The sequence below is a fragment of the Nerophis lumbriciformis genome, linkage group LG07, assembly GCF_033978685.3.
Source record: "Nerophis lumbriciformis linkage group LG07, RoL_Nlum_v2.1, whole genome shotgun sequence".
NCBI lineage: Eukaryota > Metazoa > Chordata > Actinopteri > Syngnathiformes > Syngnathidae > Nerophis > Nerophis lumbriciformis.
The window spans coordinates 21,203,674-21,230,022 of record NC_084554.2 but is presented as its reverse complement, the minus strand read 5'-3'; the positions used below and the strand labels follow the sequence as shown (position 1 = coordinate 21,230,022).

The 26,349-nt window shown below is 40.7% G+C and overlaps 1 protein-coding gene across 5 annotated transcripts in view; it reads left to right on the top strand.

Annotated features, from left to right (window-relative positions):
• Positions 1–26,349, top strand: part of LOC133609761 (receptor activity-modifying protein 3-like) — a 156,712-nt gene that overhangs the window by 108,819 nt on the left and 21,544 nt on the right. For 3 of the 5 annotated variants that reach the window (XM_061965656.2, XM_061965659.2, XM_072913475.1), the window contains one exon: positions 7,763–12,588. In XM_061965656.2, the coding sequence (XP_061821640.2) occupies positions 7,763–8,018 (256 nt within the window). In that variant the 3' untranslated portion in view covers positions 8,019–12,588. Of the gene's footprint in view, positions 1–7,762; positions 12,589–26,349 lie in introns of those variants that run through there. The other 2 variants (XM_061965658.2, XM_061965657.2) reach the window with 1 other exon arrangement.

Genomic DNA, 26,349 nt, shown 5'->3' with positions numbered 1-26,349 from the left:
CACTAGCGGTACTGCATTGGTTTAATTGTGAAAGTTGCCCATTCCTACTCAACGGGCACCACCTTTTCAAGGAACACACACACGTTCAAAAGCATTAATACATTAATGAAATCCCACAAATAATTAACAAGAAATAATACAATTGAGCTTGTTCTTTGGCTTTTTGGCGACATTTATTGATAAACTATTGAGCCACATTAACGAACAAGAGGAAAGAAGAAGAATGTACACCAAAAGTTATGCGGAAAAAGTGGATTAACATTTTTATAACTGTGTTTATAGTACCAGTAGGTAACTTCTTTTTACAACTGCGTAACAGTTAGGAGCGTCCTGACTCCGGATACAACTTTTTCACTTCCAATACGAAACAGATAAAGATATTAATCCGATACATCAGCACAAATCATAGTACATACTTTTAATATTTTGTAGTCTGAAATGTTAGAAAAGGCTTGATCAAGTGAAATTACTCAGAGAACATGAAAACACTAATCTTATGACAGACTTGCCCTGTCTTTAAATTGAAGTAGAGAAATATTTTTTAGCGTCACCTAATGACCACAATAATTCATAAAGTAAAGCTCATGACGCAGTAAGTTAAAGTTAAAGTTAAAGTTAAAGTACCAATGATTGTCACACACACACTAGGTGTGGCGAAATTATTCTCTGCATTTGACCCATCACCCTTGATCACCCCCTGGGAGGTGAGGGGAGCAGTGGGCAGCAGCGGTGGCTGCGCCCGGGAATCATTTTGGTGATTTAACACCCAATTCCAACCCTTGATGCTGAGTGCCAAGCAGGGAGGTAATGGGTCCCATTTTTATAGTCTTTGGTATGACTCGGCCGGGATTTGAACTCCCAACCCTACCGATCTCAGGACGGACACTCTAACCACTAGGCCACTGAGTAGGTGGTGCGCACACGCTTGTTACTGGATAATTTGTAATGGGCTATTGCTTTTGGGACTTTGTATCTGTGCCTGCAATATTGTTCAATGAAAGACACATATGTCTGGCTTGTGTGATAATGTGTGCTCAGTAGTTGTGTTACTGCTAGCTCCGAGGAGCCTACAGTACAGGCCACAATGTTTACCCTTTTTTGTAAATGACTTCACTGAATTACAAGAAAATATTAAACTTGTGTATTTATTGGAGGACATTTCACTGTTAACTGGCATGCCAGCTTTGCACAAGTAGTGTGTATCAGAGATTTTAGATGCAACTCAATATCTTTTTATTGTTGATATGCGACCAATGCTATGCTAAGTGTATTGTGTTTTAATGTCCTACTAGATGTATGCATGTATCTAAATATAACCAAATCAGAGTTCAACTTTACGCTACAAAAAAGAGCTGACAAAATGTAAGATGAAAAAAAATAGATTTTAGGAAAAAATACTAACAACTAGCAAAATGATCTGTCCATGAAGTTAAATCATTTTAATTGTTAAGACATCCTAAGTTAAGATTTGTATATCTGGAAATGTTTAAGATAATACATGTGTATTTTATTCTGAAAACAAGCATTATTGAACTTGCAATTCTTAAAGAAAGCATCCTCGGGATGTTACAAAATCTTCAAACATGATTTTATATTTGGGGAAAACTAAATTATCGTATTTCAATTATTTATTATGTTATCACTTTTTAATTTTTTAAACTAAAATAGACAACATATTCATGCTAAAATTGAGATTATGATGTAAAGTTAATGACTAAAAATAAGTAAATTGCTCTTAAAACTAGGGAAATTTCTAGAAATAAATGTTTTAATCTTAGCAAGTAGCAAATCATTTGCAGTTTAGTGGTTCCACAGTAAATGCATTCTGTTTTACATAGTGCAAACCAAAGAACAAACATGAATAATTGACATTGTAACGGGCTATACAAACTCAGTAGTGTCTTACAACAGGCTACGTGTGTTGTTCAAGCCACACAGGAAGCAGGTCAAGTGCTTTGGAGCCCACAAAGCTAATAAAATACACATGGAGGACAGTTGGGAAGCATATTTGTTATGTATTAAATATAAGAACGTCTACAAGAGTAGTTTAATGCCTTTTCATGTATAATGTACCTTCTCTGTTTTGGAGTTATAATAAATACTTTATTTAGATTTGCTCAATATTAATGAAATAGCTCTTTAATGTTCCCATAGTTCAGACAATTAAAGTCCAATTGCTACACTATCATGTACTAAAACAAGAGTTTCTTCTTGTTTATTAACCCACCAATGCCGAGGTCAGACTGGATAGGAAGCAAAACACTTCTCTTAGCGCTGGCATCTGGTGCCTTTGTCTGTGCCCTGTGGCATAAGTATATCTATATACAACAGACACACAATTTATCTCCTACAGGCAGCGGAGTTTATTTGATTTCCAGCACTTAAGCAAAGCTCCTTCAAAACAATGGGGACAGCTTGACGTCAGAGGGCTAACATTCATGTGGCAATTGGCGGTCGATGGGGTTTGACAGCCCATATGTCAGCGGCCATGTTGGCCGTTAATAGTTGTTGTTGTTTTTTAAACATTTACAGTGTGTAAGTCGTTTCACACCACTAAAGTGCTTGGTATTCCTCAAATAAATATTATATATTAACCCATGTTAGTTGTTTAGACATGTGTTTGGTATGCACATTTTAGCCCAAAAGTATTTCAAAGAGTTAAGTGGGATTTTAAATGAAGAATGAGGCCGGAAAAGACTCAGAAAAATGGCAGAAATATGTAAAATATTGTTGATACATTATTTAAATATGATATATTATATATTTTTCATAGTCTTGGTCTCAAGATTTATACATGCAAACCAACAGGTGGTGTGAAATGATTCCTCAACCCAAACGTGTTAGAGCTTTTCTCTCTGTCACTCACACTTACCTATAGGGTTTAAAAAATATATATTTTTGTTTTTACATTTTGACAAATGTGCACAATTAAAAAAGCTTAGTTGCTCATATAGCGATGTGTTTATACAGGTTTAGATTGGGGTATGACATTTCTTAAAAGGGAGACAGTATGTCTTGTATTCATGTATTCTAACATTAGCATTTAAGCTAGCTAGCGACCTAGTGCTAGCCCAGTGCTTCTCAAATAGTGGGGCGGGGCGGTAAGTTGTCAGGGGGGCCCTGAGAGTCAAGGGACTTCCAGTATTAAAAGCCACATTTAAAATAATATAGCTGAAATTGACATTAATGATGTAGTTTTCCGTCAGTGTTTAGAATTCACTGTTCTGTGAATTATATATATGTGGTTAGAGTGTCCGTCCTGAGATCTGTACCGAGTCATACCAAAGACTATAAAAATGGGACCCATTACCTCCCTGCTTGGCACTCAGCATCAAGGGTTGAAATTGGGGGTTAAATCACCAAAATGATTCCCGAGTGCGGCCACTGCTGCTGCTCACTGCTCCCCTCACCTCCCAGGTGGTGGAACAAGGGGATGGCTCAAATGCAGAGAGTAATTTGACCACACCTAGTGTGTGTGTGACTATCAGTGGTACTTTAACTTTATACTGTGCAGCATCCCTTAATACAATACTTTTTTAAAAAGTGGACACACTTTCATTGCTATTGTTTTCAAGTTGAGAAAGTGAGAAATGTATTCTGCGTGGCCTATTAGTTATACAGCGATCACTTGATTTAATGGCAAACATGTGATCATTGTTATTTTTTCATCACACACCAGCAGCCTTCCAGTAAGGCCTGCTGCATGACGTCAGAGTGTTGCACTGATCTGCTAATATACCTAAACCACTGGTGAACAAGATTAGAAACAATTCAGGCTCAAGGAAGAGGGATTAGGATACATGGATTGATAAAATTCAACTTTAATGAATATGAAAATGTGCTGATCCATCGGCCATCAGTGAAAAAGCTTTTGATCGCCACTGCCGATTAATGCCTTTTAATGCCGATCACAAACGCCGATCCCCTGTGGCTGACACTATTTATTTTTACTCCCCCAGCTGACAAGCAGCACTGTGGAGCCGCTTCCCAAAGCTAATACATTTCACTTCCATTACAGCAAATACAGTGTATTCCTTAGTATCTTAAGTATGATTATCAGACATGTACCATTATCACTGGAGGACAAGGCTAAACATTTTACACTCCGAGAGCAAGCCAGGAGCATGCATGCTAATTGATGAGCTAACCGCTAAGATAGCTTTAAACAACACTAAGAATTAAGTTAGGGATGTTCCGATCAAGTAGCACCACAACAGGACTTTAACGGCAAAAACCAAATGATTTAAATGAATAGCAGATATTAATTTTTACTTTTGTCTAATTATCGTGTACTACTGACTTTGTTTTTTATCAAACAATTGTACGTAATAAAAAAGAAAGAGTAAACTACCATATTTTCTGGGGGACAAAGTGCACCGGTATTTAAGCCGCACCCAGCAAATGTTAGAAGAAAAAAATATATATATATATATATATATATATATAATAGGCGCATTGGACTATAAGCCACAGATATATACCGGTACAAAAGATTTTGTGAATGTTTATTTACATACCTTAATTGTTTCCAAACGGTGTCTGTAACTTGGCAGTAAAATGGCTGATCAAACAAAAAACAGAAGTCATCATCATGGACCCACTAAATGCAAAGCTAGGTCTCCAATCAGCTAAACAGACTCAATAACTCCACAGTGACGTTTTTGTGAATTTACAAAACTGAAATAACACAAAAAGAATGCTATTTATTATCAGTTAATAATACTAGATCAGACCAATCTAAGTCTAAGACTAGATCTGACCAATCTAAGTCTATGAGTATGAACTGATGAAGCCTACCCGGCCGGATGAGAGGCCAAACGTCTTCTAAGACAGGCCAAACAGTCCAATTGCGATCGATTAAATGCCCTGAGATTACAATGACCTGGTTGAATGAAAACATTCAAAGAGAAAAACTAACAGAAACATGTCAGCTTAGTTGTTATTGCTAATGACGTTAGCTTGATTACATTACGATAGCACGTACGAACATGCATGAAAACATTCCTGCAGACATCACACATTTAACGGTTTAATAAGTGTGACTTGGTCCAGTTATATTGTAATACTTACAAACATTGCTTGGAGTGATAAATGAAGAACCTTTTTGAGCAGAAACGTAATGGACAAATAGTGACAAAACAGAATATACTTCCGGTTCAAGGCATCAAATAGGAAGTACACAAAGAAAAAAATAAATGCACCACTTTTGTTTTTGCTCCCATTTTTCATGAGTTGAACTCAAAAGCTATATACACAAAATACCTAATCCTATGAAATATTGTTCACAAATCTATCTAAACCTGAGTTAGTGAGCATTTCTTCTTTGCCAAGATAATCCATCCCACCTCATAGGTGTGGCATATCAAGATGCTGATTAAACAGCATGATTATTGCACAGGTGTGCCTATATGAATAGGCCTATCTGAAATGTGCAGTTTTATTACATAGCACAATGCCACAGATGTCGCAAGTTTTGAGGGAGCGGGCAGATGGTATGATGACTGAAGAAATGTCCACCAGAGATATTGCCTTTAAATTGAATGTGTGAATGAATGATGGGTTCTCACTTCTCTGTGAGCGCTTTGAGTATCTAATAATAGAAAAGGCGATATAAAATCGAATCCATTATTATTATTTCTCTACCAAAAGCCATCTCCAAAGGCGTGTCAGAGAATTGGGCAGTACATCCAAGTGGTCTCACAACCACAGACCACGTGTAGCCAGACTAGCCCAGGACCTCCACATCCAGCAGGTCCACCTCCATGATCATCTGAGACCAGCTGGATGCTGCAACAATTGTTTTACATAATCATATAATTTCTCCCAAACTGTGAGAAACCTTCTCAGGGAAACTCATCTGCAGACTCGTCATCCTCATCGGGGTCTCGACCTTACTGCAGTTTGTCCTTGTAACTGACATAAATGGGCAAATAAATGCTCACATTCGATGGCGTCTGGAACGTTGGAGAATCATGGAAGAATCACGGTTTTCACTGTTCAGGTAAGATGGCAGACAGCGTGTGTGGCGTCGTGTGGGAGAGCGGTTTGCTGATATCAACATTGTAAATTGTGTGACCCACTGTGGGGGTGGGGTGGCCCATGGTGGGGATGGGGTTATGGTACGTATGTTATGGACAACGAGCGCAAGTGTATTTTATTGATGGCATTTTGAATGCACAAAGATACCGTGACAAGGTCCTGAAACCATTCATCCTAGACAATCACCTCATGTTGCAGTATAACAATGCACGACCCCATGTTGCAAAGATCTGTAAAACATTTCTGGAAGCTGAAAACATCCAAGTTTTTGCATGGCCAGCATACTCACCGGACATGTCACCCATTGAGCATGTTCGGGATGCTGTTGATCTGCGTATACGACAGCATGTTCCAGTTCCTGCCAATATTCAGCAACTTGCACAGCCACTGAAGAGGAATAGACACACATTCCACAGGCCACAAATTAACAACCTGATCAACTCTATGCGAAGGAAATGTGTTGCACTGCGTGAGGCAATGGCACGACTGTAAGGTGGGATGGATTAACTTGGCAAAGAAGAAATGCTCACTAACACACAGCACACAGTTTAGACAGATTTGTGAACAACATTTAAAAAGAATAGGTCTTTTGTGTGTATAGTAAATGTTTTACATCTTTGAATTCAACTCATGAAATATGAGAGCAAACACAAAAGTGTTGCATTTATATTTTTTGTTTTTTATACATTTTCAACCCACAGCACGTGCAGTGAGCGAACTCACCCAAAAGATGGCGGAATACAATCAACAATAGTCCACCTTGTCAGCGTCTCTGTCGGTGTTACATGAAAACTATTTGTTGAATACAAATCATTATGGCCGTTAGTGAAGCTTATAGTCCTGAAAATACGGTAAATGAGTATTACGGGTATTCTCAAACTCTAGTGGTACACCAAAGAGTCACTTAATTAAATATTCAAACACAGTGTTACTGTTTAAACTGTGTGTAATGTTACAGTGTCCAGAATACTAAATATACTTGTTAAATAAAACCACTGCCTTGTTTACGCTACTGCATTTTAATGTTGGTCATTATGGCGGTTTTTGGCGAGCCAAGTGTTTTCTGACATGATACTTTGTGAAAAAAAGTTTGAGAACCACTGGAGTAGTATATACTAGTTTTTACTTTTGGTTATTGTGTACCATTTACTTTGTTTTAATCAAACAAGTGTAGGTAATACAAGAGAATAAATAACGATTTAAAATTTTGTGTTGACTTTGTCAAAGTCTCAATTGCATTCACCATAAATACATTGAAACATTTACGGTTAAGACTCTAGTTGTGCTCGGTATTGGTATCGACCGATCTCACTCATGGATGATCGGACTCTGCAGCATAAAACCCTGAAATCCTAAAATTCAAACCTTCATAAAGTCCCTGAATACCCTCTGAATGTTTTGATGCAACACAGGAGAGCTGCGGGACAAAAAAGGGAGTAAAAAGCAAAACATTCCATAACAAAGTGATGGATTATTTGCTGAAACTCTGATGCCCTCAGTAACTAAAAGGGCTGTTAATTAGTTGTGTATTAGAAAGCTTCATGTCGAAACATCGTAATAAATGACAGTGTCCACGTATGCCAAAAACTCATATCGAAATTAGTCTGATGCTCTCTTGCCTCAAGGCTGGAAATTAGGCAAAAAAAGAAGTTGCCTCCTAAGACTACTTCTAAAAGTGAGATCAGTGATTTTCTTCTAATCCCTCCCTTTTCTGCCTCCACAGCGAGTACCATCTCTTCACCCTCTGCACTGAGACCAAATCACTTACCGTGCACTGCTACTGGCCCAATCCACTGGTGGAGAGCTACATCATCCGCATACACAAGCACTTTTTCTCCAACTGCACCATGGAACAGGTGGCGTGGGTGGATCCTCCAGATAACACACTAACCATCCTCATCCTGATTCCCGTTTTCCTCACTTTGTTTATGATTGCACTGGTGGTGTGGCGCAGCAAGAGGAGCGACAACCTTGCTTAGACAATATCGCCTAACCATCAACGTACACAACAAAGGAATTTGTTTTGAGTTGATCAGTTGATCTGCAATTCTTGTAATAATATCACAAAAACAAAACAGTCTTGTTTTAATCCGTAGCACAAGTTTACCAACACAACCAAAAACCATTTTGATAAGTAGAATATTTGACTCCAACCACTAGGGGTGTGGGAAAAAATCGATTCGAATTCGAATCGCGATTCTCTCGTTGTGCGATTCAGAATCGATTCTCATTTTTAAAAAATCCATTTTTTTTAAATTATTTATTTATTTATTTATTATTATTATTATTTTAATTAATCAATCCAACAAAACAATTCACAGCAATACCATAACAATGCAATCCAATTCCAAAACCAAACCCGACCCAGCAACACTCAGAACTGCAATAAACAGAGCAATTGAGAGTAGACACAAACACGACACAGAACAAACCAAAAGTAGTGAAACAAAAATGAATATTATCAACAACAGTATCAAGATTAGTTACAATTTTAACATAGCAGTGATTAAAAATCCCTCATTGACATTATCATTAGACATTTAAAAAAAAAAAAAAAAGAACAATAGTATCACAGTGGCTTACACTTGCATCGCATCTCATAAGCCTGACAACACACTGTGTCCAATATTTTCACAAAGATAAAATCAGTCATATTTTTGGGTCATTTAATAGTTTAAAAACACATTTACATTATTGCAATAAGTTGATAAAACATTGTCCTTTACAATTATAAAAGCTTTTTACAAAAATCTACTACTCTGCTTGCATGTCAGCAGACTGGGGTAGATCCTGCTGAAACCCTATGTATTGAATGAATAGAGAATCGTTTTGAATCGAGAAAAAATCGTTTTTGAATCGAGAATCGTGTTGAATTGAAAAAAAAAAAAGATTTTGAATCGAATCGTGACCCCAAGAATCGATATTGAATCGAATCGTGGGACACCCAAAGATTCACAGCCCTACCAACCAGGCTATTCTCAGATTATTGAATGCATGAAAATGTCATTTAGCATCTTAAAAAGTTTGTTGAAAGTCTATGGTGTTCTATCCGTAGAGCTGTTGAGGCAGAATTATGCTCTAGTGTCACGTAGCTTGCATTATTGACGCCAACTCGCTCCTCCCCATCCAAAGCCTCGTAAGTGCACCTCTAAAAAGAATCGAGCTTCGGTCGCCATTGTTTACCACACAACGCTTGTCCATTGCTTTCAGTGAAGTTGTATTGAGAAAATGCTGTAAAAAGGCTGAAACACACAAAAAGTAGCACAGTTTATGACAGCATTGGATTGCTGACTGAATGAGCATGGAGATTGATCAGCCCGCCCCGTTCGTACAAGGAGACATGGTCTGTACAACAAAGCTTAGCTAGTAGAGGTGGGAATCTTTAGGTACCTCATGATTAAATTAAATGTTGGGCTGTTTGATTTTGAATTAAACACAATTTTCATAATATATTTTTTGCTACAAATATATTACAATAATAAAACATTTTCAAAAACAGGTTGAAAGTTACAAAAGCTCCTCTTGGCTGCTGAAGTACGACTTAATAGGCACAGTGTTGACCTAAAAAACTTGTTTTTGTAGTTTATTTATAATGATATTTACAAAAGTCACACAATGTTAATCATCCATCCGGTCATTTTCTACCGCTTGTCCCTTTCGGGGTCACATGGGTGCAGGAGCCTATCTCAGCTGCATTCAGGCAGAGGGCGAGGTACACCCTGGACAAGTCACCCTCTCATCGCAGGGCCAACACAGATGGACAGACAACATTCACACTCACATTCACACACTAGAGCCAATTTAGTGTTGCCAATCAACCTATCCCCAGGTGCACGTCTTTGGAAGTGGCAGGAAGCCGGAGTAGCCGAAGGGAACCCACACAGTCACAGGGAGTCCACTCCACACAGAAAGACAAATAGCATAAAAATATTATTTTTTTCTTTTGTTTTTTTAATCTATTTTGGAAAATATATGAATCGATTTCGAATTGGAATAACTAATAATCGCTAATCACTAATAATTTGGATGTGAATCAATTTTTTGAACACCCCTAATAACAAGGGTTGTGGTTAACCACTTCAGAAAAAGACTGCCCTCTAGTCTATTGGAAGAGATTTGCAAGTAAACAAATGCTGTAAACCAGGGGCTATTCAACTAAATTGCTCCGGACGCAACATTTTCAGAACTCTATTTAAAGACCAGGCAGCCGGATTTCTCCCTTCACTATTATGAAAACCAGCATCCTCCGTACTGAAATTTTGTTTTTGGGTTATTTCTTGTTTCTGAGTTACAAATTTCAGGATAGCCCTGTTAGGTAAAATTCCTGGCTTTTAGATTGTTAAAATGTCAATGCGAGGATTTGCCAATATGCTTACACTGTTCCAAGTTCTCTATACAACAAAAGTGCTGTAGCTGCAAAAAAAATTCCCATGTCTGGTGTTACTGCTGGACCAGATTTTGCCCCCACACCGCCAGTTGAATAGACCTGCTCTAAACGAACCAAGACACCATCGGAGTACGCAAGCGGCGTAACGCAAGAGCCTATTTCAATCTTTAGAACACAAAAGCTGTGTCAATTCTATTGTTGGCATTGTGGCAAAGTGGGTAATAAAACTAAACCCAATGACCATAATATTGGCACTGCTGAGAAACACAAATGCTTATTGTATTTATGAGTGGTCTCAGGGGTAAAACACAAGAATTAAAAACAACCTGCCTAATTTTGTCTTTGTTGATGTCTCTGACATCAATTGACCTTCCAAATGAAAGCCCACTGTGTCCCTTTCAGATGCCAAAGGTGTAACGTGCCAAGAGTTGCGAGAAAGCAATTTAGGATTTGAATTCACTGCATTCCAGTTTATACTCAAGCAGTTATTACACAAGAGCAGATGTGAAGTTGGCTTCAATCAAAAGTTTGTTTTGTACTAAACAGTTCATTAGATGCACGTTGGTAAGAGTATATTTGCCAAAACTATTTATTGTATTTGCCTTAGAGGTATCTGTGCATCCAGTGGTTTAAAAAGTATGACCTGGTGAAGACTTTGAGCCTTTCTATGGCCAGCTGGACATTCAAAGTGACCAGTGAGCATGAAGGGTCATGTCAGAAGCACTGTATCCCAGCTAAAAGCCAAAGCATCCCAGTGACCCAATTCTTTCAACTCGTGGAAATAAGATTCCCAGCGGACTGAATTTGTTGAGTATTTTTAACATGAAACACAACAGGATGAAAAGAAGCCCAAACTTGGACAAAAAAGACATTCTGGAAGTTTCCACCCCCCTGTTGGATTACTGAAGGGACAGTCGCCAGTGCAAAGGACATACATACAACACTACGATTCAACTAGTTTGAGTCTTTTGTGGCTGTTTTATACAAGTGTAACTTGTATAAATATATACTGTTGAATAAAATACTGTAAATACACTGAGATGTTTTAATGTAGCTGTGATCCTCAGTCTGTGCCTCACTTGTGTCAATAAAAGGTAAATATAACTGTTTTTACAAAAATCATCCCAGTTTGACATTTAATGTTCACCCTTCATTTAACTATATTCCAGCTGGATTGTTTATCTGTTGACCGGATGCACATTATGTTTTTATTTCTTGACACTTTACGCTGTTTCCTTCACAATGACCTTGCATTTTTGTAAATGTTCAGTGTACAAAACATAATGTTGTCAAAATGACTGTTATGGCTTCATAAGCCTACAAACTGCTCCTGGATCATAACCCAAAGTAAGGGGGAATTTACATAGCCCCACTCCTGGGTGGATCTTGTGTGAGAGGAAGGTGGGGGTTAATAATTTAGCAATGCGGTCTGCTAAAAATGATGGAAAGTGTTTACATAGCAACCACTGTGTGGTCAAAGTTGGAATTGCCACAAAACACATTTTGAGATATTTAACACACAGCTGCCATCGGATAAAGTGGATAGTGCAACCCCCCAAATTGTCACCTTTCATATGTTAGGTAAATCGCGACGAATGGAGACCTGTGAATCCCCTTCTTACCGTAAACCATCTTGAATATTGAGTATAGACTATTTGTGCTGTCCAATGATTCATCTTTAAAATTGGATAAATCACAGTTTGGAAATTAGATTAATGCAAATAATTGCCATATATTACTTGCTTGCAGAATTTAATTTAACTTTGAAAAAGACTGATGTTTTAACACAAATGTCCTTTTATTGTCAAAATGGACGGTGTGGCTCTATTGGTAGAGTGGCTGTGCCAGCAACCTGAGGTTTTCTGGTTCGATCCCCAACTGCTGCCATCCTAGTCACGTCCATTGTGTCCTTGAGCAAGACACTTCACCTTTGCTCTTGATGTGTTGCATGACAGCTCCCACCACCAGTGTGTGTGAATGGGTGCATGTGGAAGTAGTGTCAAAGCGCTTTGAGTACCTTGAAAATAGAATAAACAAAGTCACGTGACACTGGTCTTGGAGTGACTGCTCGCTGTTGCTGTTGCAAAAAAGCTAAGTATTGTTCTATCTGTGTGCTTTTAATTGTTTTACAGCTTTCTTTACTACAAAGCCTGTTTCCATATGAGTTGGGAAATTGTGCTAGATGTAAATATAAACGGAATACAATGATTTGTGAATAATTTTCAACCCATATTCAGTTGAATATGCTACAAAGACAACATATTTGGTGTTCAAATTGATAACCATTTTTTTTTTTGCAAATAATGATTAACTATAGAATTTGATACCAGCAACACATGACAAAGAAGTTGAGAAAGGTGGCAATAAATACTGATAAAGTTGAGGAATGAACAGGTGGGTGCCATGATTGTATAAAAACAGCTTCCCAAAAAATGCTCAGTCTTTCACAAGAAAGGATGGGACGAGGTACACCCCTTTGTCCACAACTGCATGAGCAAATAGTCAAACAGTTTAAGAGCAACGTTTCTCAAAGTGCAATTGCAAGAAATTTAGGGATTTCAACATCTACGGTCCATAATATCATCAAAAAGTTCAGAGAATCTGGAGAAATCACTCCACGTAAGCGGCATGGCCGGAAACCAACATTGAATGACCGTGACCTTCGATCCCTCAGACGGCACTGTATCAAAAACCGACATCAATCTCTAAAGGATATCACCACATGGGCTCAGGAACACTTCAGAAAACCACTGTCACTAAATACAGTTTGTCGCTACATCTGTAAGTGCATGTTAAAGCTGTACTATACAAAGCGAAAGCCATTTATGAACAACATCCAGAAACGCCGCCGGCTTCTCTGGGCCCGAGATCATCTAAGATGGACTGATGCAAGGTGGAAAAGTGTTCTGTGGTCTGACGAGTCCACATTTCAAATTGTTTTTGGAAATATTCGACATTGTGTCATCCGGACCAAAGGGGAAGCGAACCATCAAGACTGTTATCGACGCAAAGTTCAAAAGCCAGCATCTGTGATGGGATGGGGGTGCATTAGTGCCCAAGGCATGGGTAACTTACACATCTGTGAAGGCACCATTAATGCTGAAAGGTACATACAGGTTTTGGAACAACATATGCTGCCATCTAAGCGCCGTCTTTTTCATGGACGCCCCTGCTTATTTCAGCAAGACAATGCCAAGCCACATTCAGCACGTGTTACAACAGCGTGGCTTCGTAAAAAAAGAGTGCGGGTACTTTCCTGGCTCGCCTGCAGTCCAGACCTGTCGCCCATCGAAAATATGTGGTGCATTATGAAGCGTAAAATACGACAGCGGAGACCCCGTACTGTTGAACGACTGAAGTTCTACAAAAAACAAGAATGGGAAAGAATTCCACTTTCAAAGCTTCAACAATTAGTTTCCTCAGTTCCCAATCGTTTATTGAGTGTTGTTAAAAGAAATTGTGTTGTAACACAGTGGTGAACATGCCCTTTACCAACTACTTAGGCACGTGTTGCAGCCATGAAATTCTAAATTAATTATTATTTGCAAAAAAATAAATAAAGTTTATGAGTTTGAACATCAAATATCTTGTCTTTGTAGTGCATTCAATTGAATATGGGTTGAAAAGTATTTGCAAATCATTGTATTCCGTTTATATTTACATCTAACACAATTTTCCAACTCATATGGAAACGGGGTTTGTACTTCCCAAACATACTTGGTAGTCTTATTTAACTTGCAAATCACCCGATCTCGGTCTCACCACCCCTCCCTCAGCTAACTAGCTGCTAAGCAAACAAAACTAGCGCGGAGAAAGGCGGCGTCGGTCTGAAGGAATCTGCGCCCGCATATCGCGACCACTTCCCTGAAGACAGCAAGAACTTCACTCGGTGACAGAAAATACCGTAAATATGGCTCCCTGCGCTTCGTACACTGTTCTCATTGGTGCTGGCTCTGCTAGAGGGCCGTAATCTCGTAACTTTAGATGTTGCGAACACATCTGCTAGCGTTAGCTGTACCGAGCTAACTAGCCCAGTTTATAGCAGACCTAAGCGGCCTAAAGGTAATGGTGAACCGGTTGAGACGTATAATAGATTTAGCCCTTTAGCTAGTCCTACACCCCAGTCTACCGGGCACCACACCTTAGTCATAGGGGATTCCATCACCCGAAACATAAAGCTTAGCAAACCAGCCACAATTAAGTGTATTCCCGGGGCCAGAGCACTTGACATTGAAGCTAATCTTAGGGAGCTAACTCGCAACAGGCCGAGTAAACACGTACGACAGGCTAATCGCACCACTGGCTATGCAAACATAGTTGTACACGTTAGCTCCAATGACACTAGGATGAGACAGTCAGAGATTACAAAGAGAAGCATAGCTAGGACTTGCAATCTCGCTAGAAAGATGTCCAGGCATCGAGTAATTGTCTCTGGCCCCCTGCCTGCGAGAGGCAATGATGAGAGATATAGCAGATTAGTCTCGCTTAACAAGTGGCTGGCTAGTTTTTGTAGACAACAGGGACTAATGTTCATTGATAATTGGCCCTCTTTCTGGGGCAAACCGTGCCTGTTGATGAGAGACGGCCTTCACCCTAATCAAGAAGGCGCCATCATCCTGACTAGGAACATAGATTTTTGTTTGAGTCACACTTGACTAACTACACTAAAGCAAGCCCGGTCACAGGCATTTACAGAGTCTGGTAGTCCGGGTGAAGAGTCAGTTAAGCTAGAACTAGCCAGCGCCAGGCTGGAAAATCCCTGCACACATAGCATTTCTCCTAGAATAATACACAACTCACATAATGTTTTTTCTGCAGTGACTGTGCCAGAGGTGGACATGCATTCTACTGAGGTGGCAAATTATGATGCGTTCAGTGTATCGCAGCACCAAGCAAACAATCTGAAAATTCCCGTCATATCAATTCCTACATATGGTCGAAATTACTTAAAGCGCACTACGCAAAATAAACGCAACATTATTAATATTGCTACTACGGATAATTTTAACAAAAACAGCCCACTACCTATAATATGGGCTTTTTAAACACAAGATCATTGTCTCCCAAAACATTATTAGTTAATGAGGTCATTAGAGACAACAATCTTAACGTCATTAGTTTCAGTGAAACCTGGCTCAAACCAGACAATTTTTTTGCGCTGAATGAGGCATCTCCTCCTAACTATACGAATGCGCATATTGCCCGTCCCCTTAAAAGGGGTGGGGGGGGGGGGGGGGGGGGGGGGTCGCACTTATATACAATGAAAACTTTAACCTTACCCCTAACCTAAATAATAAATATACATCGTTTGAGGTGCTTACTATGAGGTCTGTCGCACCGCTGCCTCTCTACCTGGCTGTTATCTACCGCCCCCCAGGGCCCTATTCGGACATTATCAGTAAATTCTCAGAGTTCGTCGCTGATCTAGTGACGCACGCCGACAATATAATCATAATGGGGACTTTAATATCCATATGAATACCCCATCGCACCCTCCGTGCGTGGCGCTCCAGACTATAATCCAGACTATAATTGATAGCTGTGGTTTAACACAAATAATAAATGAACCCACGCATCGCAACGGTAATACGATAGATCTAGTGCTTGTCAGGGGAGTCACCACCTCCAAATTTATGATACTCCCGTATACTAAAGTAATGTCCGACCATTACTTTATGAAATTCGAAGTTCTGACTCATTGTCATCAAGCTAATAATAATAATAACTGCTTTAGCAGCCGCAACATTAATGCTGCCACAACGATGACTCTTGCTAGCCTACTGCCTTCGGTAATGGCACCATTCCCAAATTATGTCGGCTCTATTGATAACCTCACTAACAACTTTAACGACGCCCTGCGTGAAACCATTGATAGTATAGCACCGCTAAAGCTAAAAGGGCCCCTAAAAAGCATACCTCATGGTTTACAGAAGAGAGCTCTTAAATTATCATGTAGAAAGCTGGAACGCAAATGGCGCGCTACTAAACTTGAGGTTTTCCATCAAGCATGGAGTGATAGTTTAATAATTTATAAACGCATGCTTACCTTAGCTAAAGCTAAATACTACTCAAACCTCATCCGCCTCAATAAAAACGATACTAAATATTTGTTCAGTACAGGAGCATCGCTAACCCAACAAGGCACTCCTCCCAGTAGCTCCACCCACTCGGCAAATGACTTTATGAATTTCTTTAATAAGAAAATTTAACTCATTAGAAAGGAGATTAAAGACAATGCATCCCAGCTACAACTGGGTTCTATTAACACGGATAAGACTGTACAGTATATACGACGGATATTGCCCTCCAAAATAGTCTCTCTCTTTTTGATGAAATAACATTAGAGGAATTGCTACGGCACGTAAATGGGATAAAACAAACAACATGTTTACTTGACCCACTTCCTGGGAAACTTATCAAGGAGCTTTTTGTAATATTAGGTCCATCAGTGCTAAATGTTATAAACTTATCACTTTCCTCTGGCACTATTACCCTAGCATTCAAAAAAGCGGTTATTCATCCTCTGCTCAAAAGACTTAACCTCGATCCTGGCCTCATGGTAAACTACCCGTCCCGCCTTCCGTTTATTTCAAAAATCCTTGAAGAAATTGTTGCACAGCAACTAAATGAACACTTAGCGTCTAACAAGCTCTGTGAACCCTATTAATCCGGTTTCAGGGCAAATCACTCTACGGAGACAGCCCTCGCAAAAATGACTAATGATCTACTGCTAACGATGGATTCTGATCTGCGTCATCTATGTTGCTGCTTCTTGATCTTAGCGCTGCTTTCGATACCGTCGATCATAATATTTTATTAGAGCGTATCAAAACATGTATTGGTATGTCAGACTTAGCCTTGTCTTGGTTTAACTCTTATCTTACTGACAGGATGCAGTGCGTCTCCCATAACAATGTGACCTCGGACTATGTTAAGGTAACGTGTGGAGTTCCTCCTTACTCTTTTTTGCACGGGCATGTGCATTGATTTTATCAATGAATCAATTATCTGATTGTATAACAACTTGTACCGTATTTATTCAAAATAAATTATGTGATTAACCTTGATTTATACATGGTTAATGCAATATTTTTTGTGATTAATTACTCTAACTTTGTATTTTTATCCATAGAAAACAAAAAAAGGCCAGTCATCTTATAGTTGTTGTCTTGAGATGAATACTTGCAAACCACCAGCGGAAATCTGTTCTTTCGTAGCTTTTCTTATTATCACACACACACATACGCACGCACACTCGCACGCGTGCGCACACACACACACACACACACACACACACACACACACTCACACTCACACACGCACGCACACGCACACACGTCCACACACACACACACACATACACACACACACACACACACATATACAGGTGAGCTGGAGAGAGTTAGCCCTCAACTAAGATCCAGATCCAGTATACGGAATGTCCCTCCATAATGCAAATCCAAGGTAGCAACCTTCGCCTCAATAGTGGCAAATAAACTAAGTACAAGATCTGTTATCACTGGAGGACGAGGAATATCTAAACATTCTACACTACAAACCGTAGGGGGATACAATAATCTATGCTACCCGCTACGCTAGAGATCAGAGGAACAGAGGTGTGCAGATCGAATACAAATATCGACAGTAACAATACCAAGTATAGTATCAGTGCATGGGAGATACTACGGTGATTAGATTGAGATTTTTTATTGCCACAAAATCTTGCATCGTTTTTGTTATTGTTTACAAACTAATGAGGGACACAAGAGGTCGGGGACGGCGTGGCGCAGTTGGGAGAGTGGCTGTGCCAGCAACCTGAGGGTTCCTGGTTCAATCCCGACCTTCTACCAACCTAGTCACGTCCGTTGTGTCCTTGAGCAAGACACTTTACCCTTGCTCCTGATGGGTCGTGGTTAGCGCCTTGCATGGCAGCTCCTGCCATCAGTGTGTGAATGTGTGTGTGAATGGGTGAATGTGGAAATAGTGTCAAAGCGCTTTGAGTACCTTGAAGGTAGAAAAGCGCTATACAAGTATAACCCATTTATCATTTACCATTACTTTCAGGGCGAAAAAAAACAAATAATTTGAATCAGAAACTATTTCAATTTTCACTTGATATTGTTATACTGCCATCCGGTGTGTTGGTCCAATTATATTTGTGATTAAAAAAAATATAATCATTCAATGATCTTGTTATTTTACATCAGACAGCCGTTGTAATCCGTTTTGAAATGGTTCTATTATCATAATAGTATGTTGTGGTATATATCCTTATCACAGGAGAATGTAATATACATATTGTGTGGATTTTAGGCCATATCGCCCATCTGTGCTGCTAAGGAATAAAAATCTAATATTTATTGATTGATTTAAACAAATTAGAAATAGTGTTAAACTATATTTCTTTAGTCTTATACAGAGGGTCACTTTATTTTCAGGACAGAATTTGAATATGACATACTGTATATACCCAATGCAATGATTCACATGCAGCTAAAGTAAATACTGTGCTACAGTATTTACTATAAGCACAATTATAAGAATAGGTCTGTGCTATTTTTACCATAGTGCCAAATTGACGCTCCTCACTACTCACGTAAATTACATAGTGTCAAAAAAAAAGAAAAAAAAGAAAAGAAATGGAGGCTGTTCATTTAAAATGTTTTCAGGATCCAAAACACTACTGGCATATAATCGAACAGAGTGGTGGATGGATATCTGTAGTGGATACATATAGATCTGTTCTAGTTGTTTCATAATAGAAAAGCCAACCAACAATGATCCCTCAAGTATTTAGCACTGACTATTTAGGTTAATCTCTTCCACACTTGGAAGAGTGACATTAAAAATATCATCTTGCATATTCATTAAAAATATTTCATAACATCCCTCTCAGAATTAGGAGTGGGTGCAGAGAGCATTTCTTCTGGCAGCCACATTGTCTCAGATTGTTAGTGTTTATTCAAGCACTGACATTATTCTTGTATTAAATCAACAATACTGACAAATTCAAACATCCCGGCATCTATATACTGTAGATAACAGATTGGAGTAAACCTGCAAAACAATACGAAGAAACCCAAACCGTGCACATTCCATTTTATCACTGTATCAAGTAAATAAACACAGAATGGAACAATGCGGTTATCATTGGCGGAGGCTGATGGTCAATGATGTTGGTTTTGTTGCCGACACCCACTTTAATGCAACCTGGTTGGACCCACAGGACGGAAACCGCAAACTTTGTGAGCACAATACAACCCCAGTATCATAAGTTGCTATCTAAACAAACACATGGTAACACTATTTATCCCATAGGCCCTACCAGGAAAGAACCAAAAAGTTTTTTGTTTCCACAGGGATGTAAAACAAGAGTGTTTATAAATGCCAATTGAAGAGACCATAGCTTAGGAGGGTGGACTTGGCAGTGTTCCTTCAAGGAGAATTTTCCACAAGGCCGCCATAGTCAGTCACTTGGAGGCAGGAAGGATATTCAAGCTTTTTCCCAGAGTTGACAGAAGAATACAGGGAAGTGGGTTGACCCTGACGCCGGCTTTTGACCAAATGCGGCACAAGGTGCGAGAGTGCCATGCAACTTGTTGCAATGGACCAAAGCTTTTGATGAGTTTTGCCCTTCCCATTTTCACAAAGAAATGAATGCCACATGCTAAATTGGGGCACTAAGCAACAATAGGTGTATGTAACGTTCGTACAAGGAGACAAGGTCTGTACAACAAAGCTTAGTTAGTAGAGGTGGGAATCTTTAGGCACCTCATGATTAAATTAAATGTTTGGGCTGTTCGATTTTGAATTAAACACAAATTTCATAATATATTTTTTGCTACAAATATATTATAATAAACATTTTCAAAAACAGGTTGCAAGTTACAAAAGCTCCTCTTGGCTGCTGAAGCATGAGTTAATAGGCACGTCCATCCATCCATCCATCCATCCATCCATTTTCTTCCGCTTATCCGAGGTCGGGTCGCGGGGGCAGCAGCCTAAGCAGAGAAGACCAGACTTGACTCTCCTCAGTCACTTCGTCCAGCTCTTTACGGGGGATCCCGAGGCGTTCCCAGGCCAGCCGGGAGACATAGTCTTCCCAATGTGTCCTGGGTCTTCCCCTTGGCCTCCTGCCAGTCAGACATGCCCCAAACACCAGAGGGAAGCATTCGGGTGGCATCCAGAGCAGATGCCCGAACCACCTCATCTGGCTCCTCTCGATGTGGAGAAGCAGCGGTTTTACTCTGAGTTCCTCCCGGATGACAGAGCTTCTCACCCTATCTCTAAGGGAGAGACCCGCCACCCGGCGAAGGAAACTCATTTCGGCCGATTGTACCCGTGATCTTGTCCTTTCGGTCATAACCCAAAACTCATGACCATAGGTGAGGATGGGAACGTAGATCGACCGGTAAATTGAGAGCTTTGCCTTCCGGCTCAGCTCCATCTTCACCACAATGGATCGATACAGCGTCCTCATTACTGAAGACGCCGCACCGATCCGCCTGTGGATCTTACGATCCACTCTTCCCTCACTCGTGAACAAGACTCCAAGGTACTTGAACTCCTCCACTTAGGGTAAGATTTCCTCCCCAACCTGGAGATGGCACTCCAACCTTTCCCGGGCGAGAACCATGGACTCGGACTTGGAGGTGCTGATTCTCATCCCAGTCGCTTCACACTCGGCTGCAAACCGATCCAGTGAGAGCTGAAGATCCTGGCCAGTTGAAGCCATCAGGACCACATCATCTGCAAAAAGCTGAGACTTAATCCTACTGCCACCAAACCGGATCCTCTCAACGCCCTGACTGCGCATAGAAATTCTGTCCATAAAAGTTATGAACAAAATCGGTGACAAAGGGCAGCCTTGGCGGAGTCCAACCCTCACTGGAAACGGGTCCGACTTACTGCCGGCAATGCGGACTAAGCTCTGACACTGATCATACAGGGAGCGGACCGCCACAATCAGACAGTCCCATACCCCATACTCTCTGAGCACTCCCCACAGGACTTCCCAGGGAACACGGTCGAATGCCTTCTTCAAGTCCACAAAGCACATGTAGACTGGTTGGGCGAACTCCCATGCACTCTCAAGGACCCTGCCGAGAGTATAGAGCAGGTCTACCGTTCCACGACCAGGAAGAAAACTACACTGTTCCTCCTGGATCCGAGGTTCGACTATCCGGCGTAGCCTCCTCTCCAGTATACCTGAATAGACCTTACCGGGAAGGCTGAGGAGTGTGATCCCACGATAATTGGAACACATCCTCCGGTTCCCCTTCTTAAAGAGAGGAACCACCACCCCGGTCTGCCAATCCAGAGGTACCGCCCCCGATGTCCACGGGATGTTGCAGAGTCTTGTCAACCAAGACAGCCCCACAGCATCCAGAGCCTTAAAGGGGAACATTATCACCAGACCTATGTAAGCGTCAATATATACCTTGATGTTGCAAAAAAAAGACCATATATTTTTTTAACCGATTTCCGAACTCTAAATGGGTGAATTTTGGCGAATTAAACGCCTTTCTATTATTGGCATTCGGAGCGATGACGTCACGTTGTGACGTCACATCGGGAAGCAATCCGCCATTTTCTCACTTTTGTCGGTGTGTTGTCGGAGGGTGTAACAACACAAACAGGGACGGATTCAAGTTGCACCAGTGGCCCAAGGATGCGAAAGTGGCAAGAAATTGGACGAAATTTGTTCAAAATACGAGGCTGTGGGGAAAGCCGACGAAATGGTCAGTCGTTTGTTACGCACACTTTACCGACGAAAGCTATGTTACGACAGAGATGGCAAGAATGTGTGGATATCCTGTGACACTCAAAGCAGATGCTGACATCAACTCCAAAACTGGACAGATCAGCTTTCAGGAAAAGAGAACGGATGAGGGTATGTCTACAGAATATATTAATTGATGAAAACTGTATTCATTACTCGCGGTTTTACGTAAATTATTATACATAAACTGTGTTTACCAATAATTTAGCTTAAAAACATTTATTTTTTTCAATCATTCGAGTACATTCGGGTAGTCTTGTGTAATGCAGTATTTTGTGTCTATTTAGGTATGGTTAACCTGAGTGCTGAAATCGTGGAAAAATATACATTCTTAGCGCGCCTGAAATGGGCTGTCTGCACTCTCAAAGTGCATGTTGTTTCCAAATTTATTTCATATGCTGTAAACCTAGTTCATAGTTGTTAGTTTCCTTTAATGCCAAACAAACATACCAATCGTTGGTTAGAAGGCGATCGCCGAATTCGTCCTCGCTTTCTCCCGTGTCGCTGGCTGTCGTGTCGTTTTCGTCGGTTTCGCTTGCATACGGTTCAAACCGATTTGGCTCAATAGCTTCAGTTTCTTCTTCTATTTCGTTTTCGCTACCTGCCTCCACACTACAACCATCCGTTTCAATACATGCGTAATCTGTTGAATCGCTTAAACCCCTGAAATCCGAGTCTGAATCCGAGCTAATGTCGCTATACCTTGCTGTTCTATCCGCCATGTTTGTTTGTATTGGCATCACTGTGTGATGTCACAGGAAAATGGACGGGTGTATATAACGATGGTTAAAATCAGGCACTTTGAAGCTTTTTTTAGGGATATTGCGTGATGGGTAAAATTTTGAAAAAAACTTCAAAAAATAAAATAAGCCATTGGGAACTGATTTTTAATGGTTTTAACCCTTCTGAAATTGTGATAATGTTCCCCTTTAAGGAACTCCGGGCGGATCTCATCCACCCCCGGGGCCTTGCCACCGAGGAGCTTTTTAACTACCTCGGCAACCTCAGCCCCAGAAATAGGAGAGCCCACCACAGATTCCCCAGGCACTGCTTCCTCATAGGAAGAAGTGTTGGTGGGATTGAGGAGGTCTTCAAAGTATTCCCGCCACCGATCCACAACAGCCGCAGTATAGGTCAGCAGCACACCATCCCCACCATATACGGTGTTGACAGTGCACTGCTTCCCCCCCTGAGGCGGCGGATGGTGGACCATAATCGCTTCGAAGCCGTCCGGAAGTCGTTTTCCATGGCTTCCCCAAACTCCTCCCATGTCCGAGTTTTTGCCTCCACGACCGCTGAAGCCGCACTTCGCATGGCCTGTCGGTACCTGTCCACTGCCTCTGGAGTCCCATGAGCCAAAAGGACCCGATAGGGCTCTTTCTTCACCACCGCCAAGACAGGCACCAACCACCTTGTGGCCACAGCTACAATCAGCCGCCTCGACAAGAGAGGCACTGAACATGGTCCACTCGGACTCAATATCCAGTGCCTCCCTCGTGACATGTTCAAAATTTTTCCAGAGGTGGGAATTGAAACTCTCTCTGATAGGAGACTGCTAGACGTTCCCAGCAGACCCTCACAATGTGTTTGGGCCTGCCGGGTCTTTCCGGCATCCTCCCCCACCATGGTGATCGGTAGAAAGCTCTGCCCCTCTCTTCACCCGAGTGTCCAAAACATGAGGCCGCAAATCCGATTACACAACTACAAAGTCAATCATGGAACTGCGGCCGAGGGTGTCCTGGTGCCAAGTTCACATGTGGACACCCTTATGTTTGAAAATTAATAATAATAATAATAATAACTGGGATTTATATAGCGCTTTTCTAAGTACCCAAAGTCGCTTTACATGTAGAACCCATCAATGATTCACACCTGGTGGTGGTAAGCTACTTTCATAGCCACAGCTGCCCTGGGGTAGACTGACGGAAGCGTGGCTCCAATTTGCGCCAACGGCCCCTCCGACCACCACCTATCATTCATCATTCAGTTCACCGGTGTGAGTGGCACCGGGGGCAAAGGGTGAAGTGTCCCGCCCAAGGACACAACGGCAGCGATTTTTGGATGGTAAGAGGCGGGGAGCGAACGGTTGCTCTACCCACTACGCCATGCCGCCCCAACATTGTGTTTGTTCATGTATATATATATATATGTATATATATATATATATATATATATATATATATATATATATATATATATATATATATATATGTACTGTATATGTATATATATATATATATATATATATATATATATGTACTGTATATGTATATATATATATATATATATATATATATATATATATATATACTGTATATATATATATATATATATATATATATATATATATATATATATATATATATATATATATATATATATATATATATATATATATATATATATGTATGTGTGGGGAAAAAAATCACAAGACTATTTTTTATTTATTTTATTTTATTTATTTTATTTTTTTCCCCACACATACATATATTGCGCTCTACTACGGTATCGAGCACTATTTTTTTGGATAACCTTATTAAGACATATATATATATATATATATATATATATATATATATATATATATATATATATATATATATATATATATATATATATATATATATACACACACATATATATATACATGTATACAAACATATATATATATGTATATATACATATATATATATATATATATATATATATATATATATATATATATATATATATATATACACACACATATATATATACATGTATACAAACATATATATATATGTATATATACATATATATATATATACATATATATATATATATATATATATATATATATATATATATATATATATATATATATATATATATATATATCCATCCATCCATCCATCTTCTTCCGCTTATCCGAGGTCGGGTCGCGGGGGCAGCAGCCTAAGCAGGGAAGCCCAGACTTCCCTCTCCCCAGCCACTTCGTCCAGCTCCTCCCGGGGGATCCCGAGGCGTTCCCAGGCCAGCCGGGAGACATAGTCTTCCCAACGTGTCCTGGGTCTTCCTCGTGGCCTCCTACCGGTCGGACATGCCCTAAACACCTCCTTAGGGAGGCGCTCGGGTGGCATCCTGACCAGATGCCCGAACCACCTCATCTGGCTCCCCTCGATGCGGAGGAGCAGCGGCTTTACTTTGAGCTCCCCCCGGATGACAGAGCTTCTCACCCTATCTCTAAGGGAGAGCCCCGCCACCCGGCGGAGGAAACTCATTTCGGCCGCTTGTACCCGTGATCTTGTCCTTTCGGTCATAACCCAAAGCTCATGACCATAGGTGAGGATGGGAACGTAGATCGACCGGTAAATTGAGAGCTTTGCCTTCCGGCTCAGCTCCTTCTTCACCACAACGGATCGATACAGCGTCCGCATTACTGAAGACGCCGCACCGATCCGCCTGTCGATCTCACGATCCACTCTTCCCTCACTCGTGAACAAGACTCCGAGGTACTTGAACTCCTCCACTTGGGGCAAGATCTCCTCCCCAACCCGGAGATGGCACTCCACCCTTTTCCGGGCGAGAACCATGGACTCGGACTTGGAGGTGCTGATTCTCATCCCAGTCGCTTCACACTCAGCTGCGAACCGATCCAGTGAGAGCTGAAGATCCTGGCCAGATGAAGCCATCAGGACCAAATCATCTGCAAAAAGCAGAGACCTAATCCTGCAGCCACCAAACCGGATCCCCTCAACGCCTTGACTGCACCTAGAAATTCTGTCCATAAAAGTTATGAACAGAATCGGTGACAAAGGGCAGCCTTGGCGGAGTCCAACCCTCACCGGAAACGTGTCCGACTTACTGCCGGCAATGCGAACCAAGCTCTGACACTGATCATACAGGGAGCGGACCACCACAATCAGACAGTCCGAAACCCCATACTCTCTGAGCACTCCCCACAGGACTTCCCGAGGGACACGGTCGAATGCCTTCTCCAAGTCCACAAAGCACATGTAGACTGGTTGGGCAAACTCCCATGCACCCTCAAGGACCCTGCCGAGAGTATAGAGCTGGTCCACAGTTCCACGACCAGGACGAAAACCACACTGTTCCTCCTGAATCCGAGGTTCGACTATCCGGCGTAGCCTCCTCTCCAGTA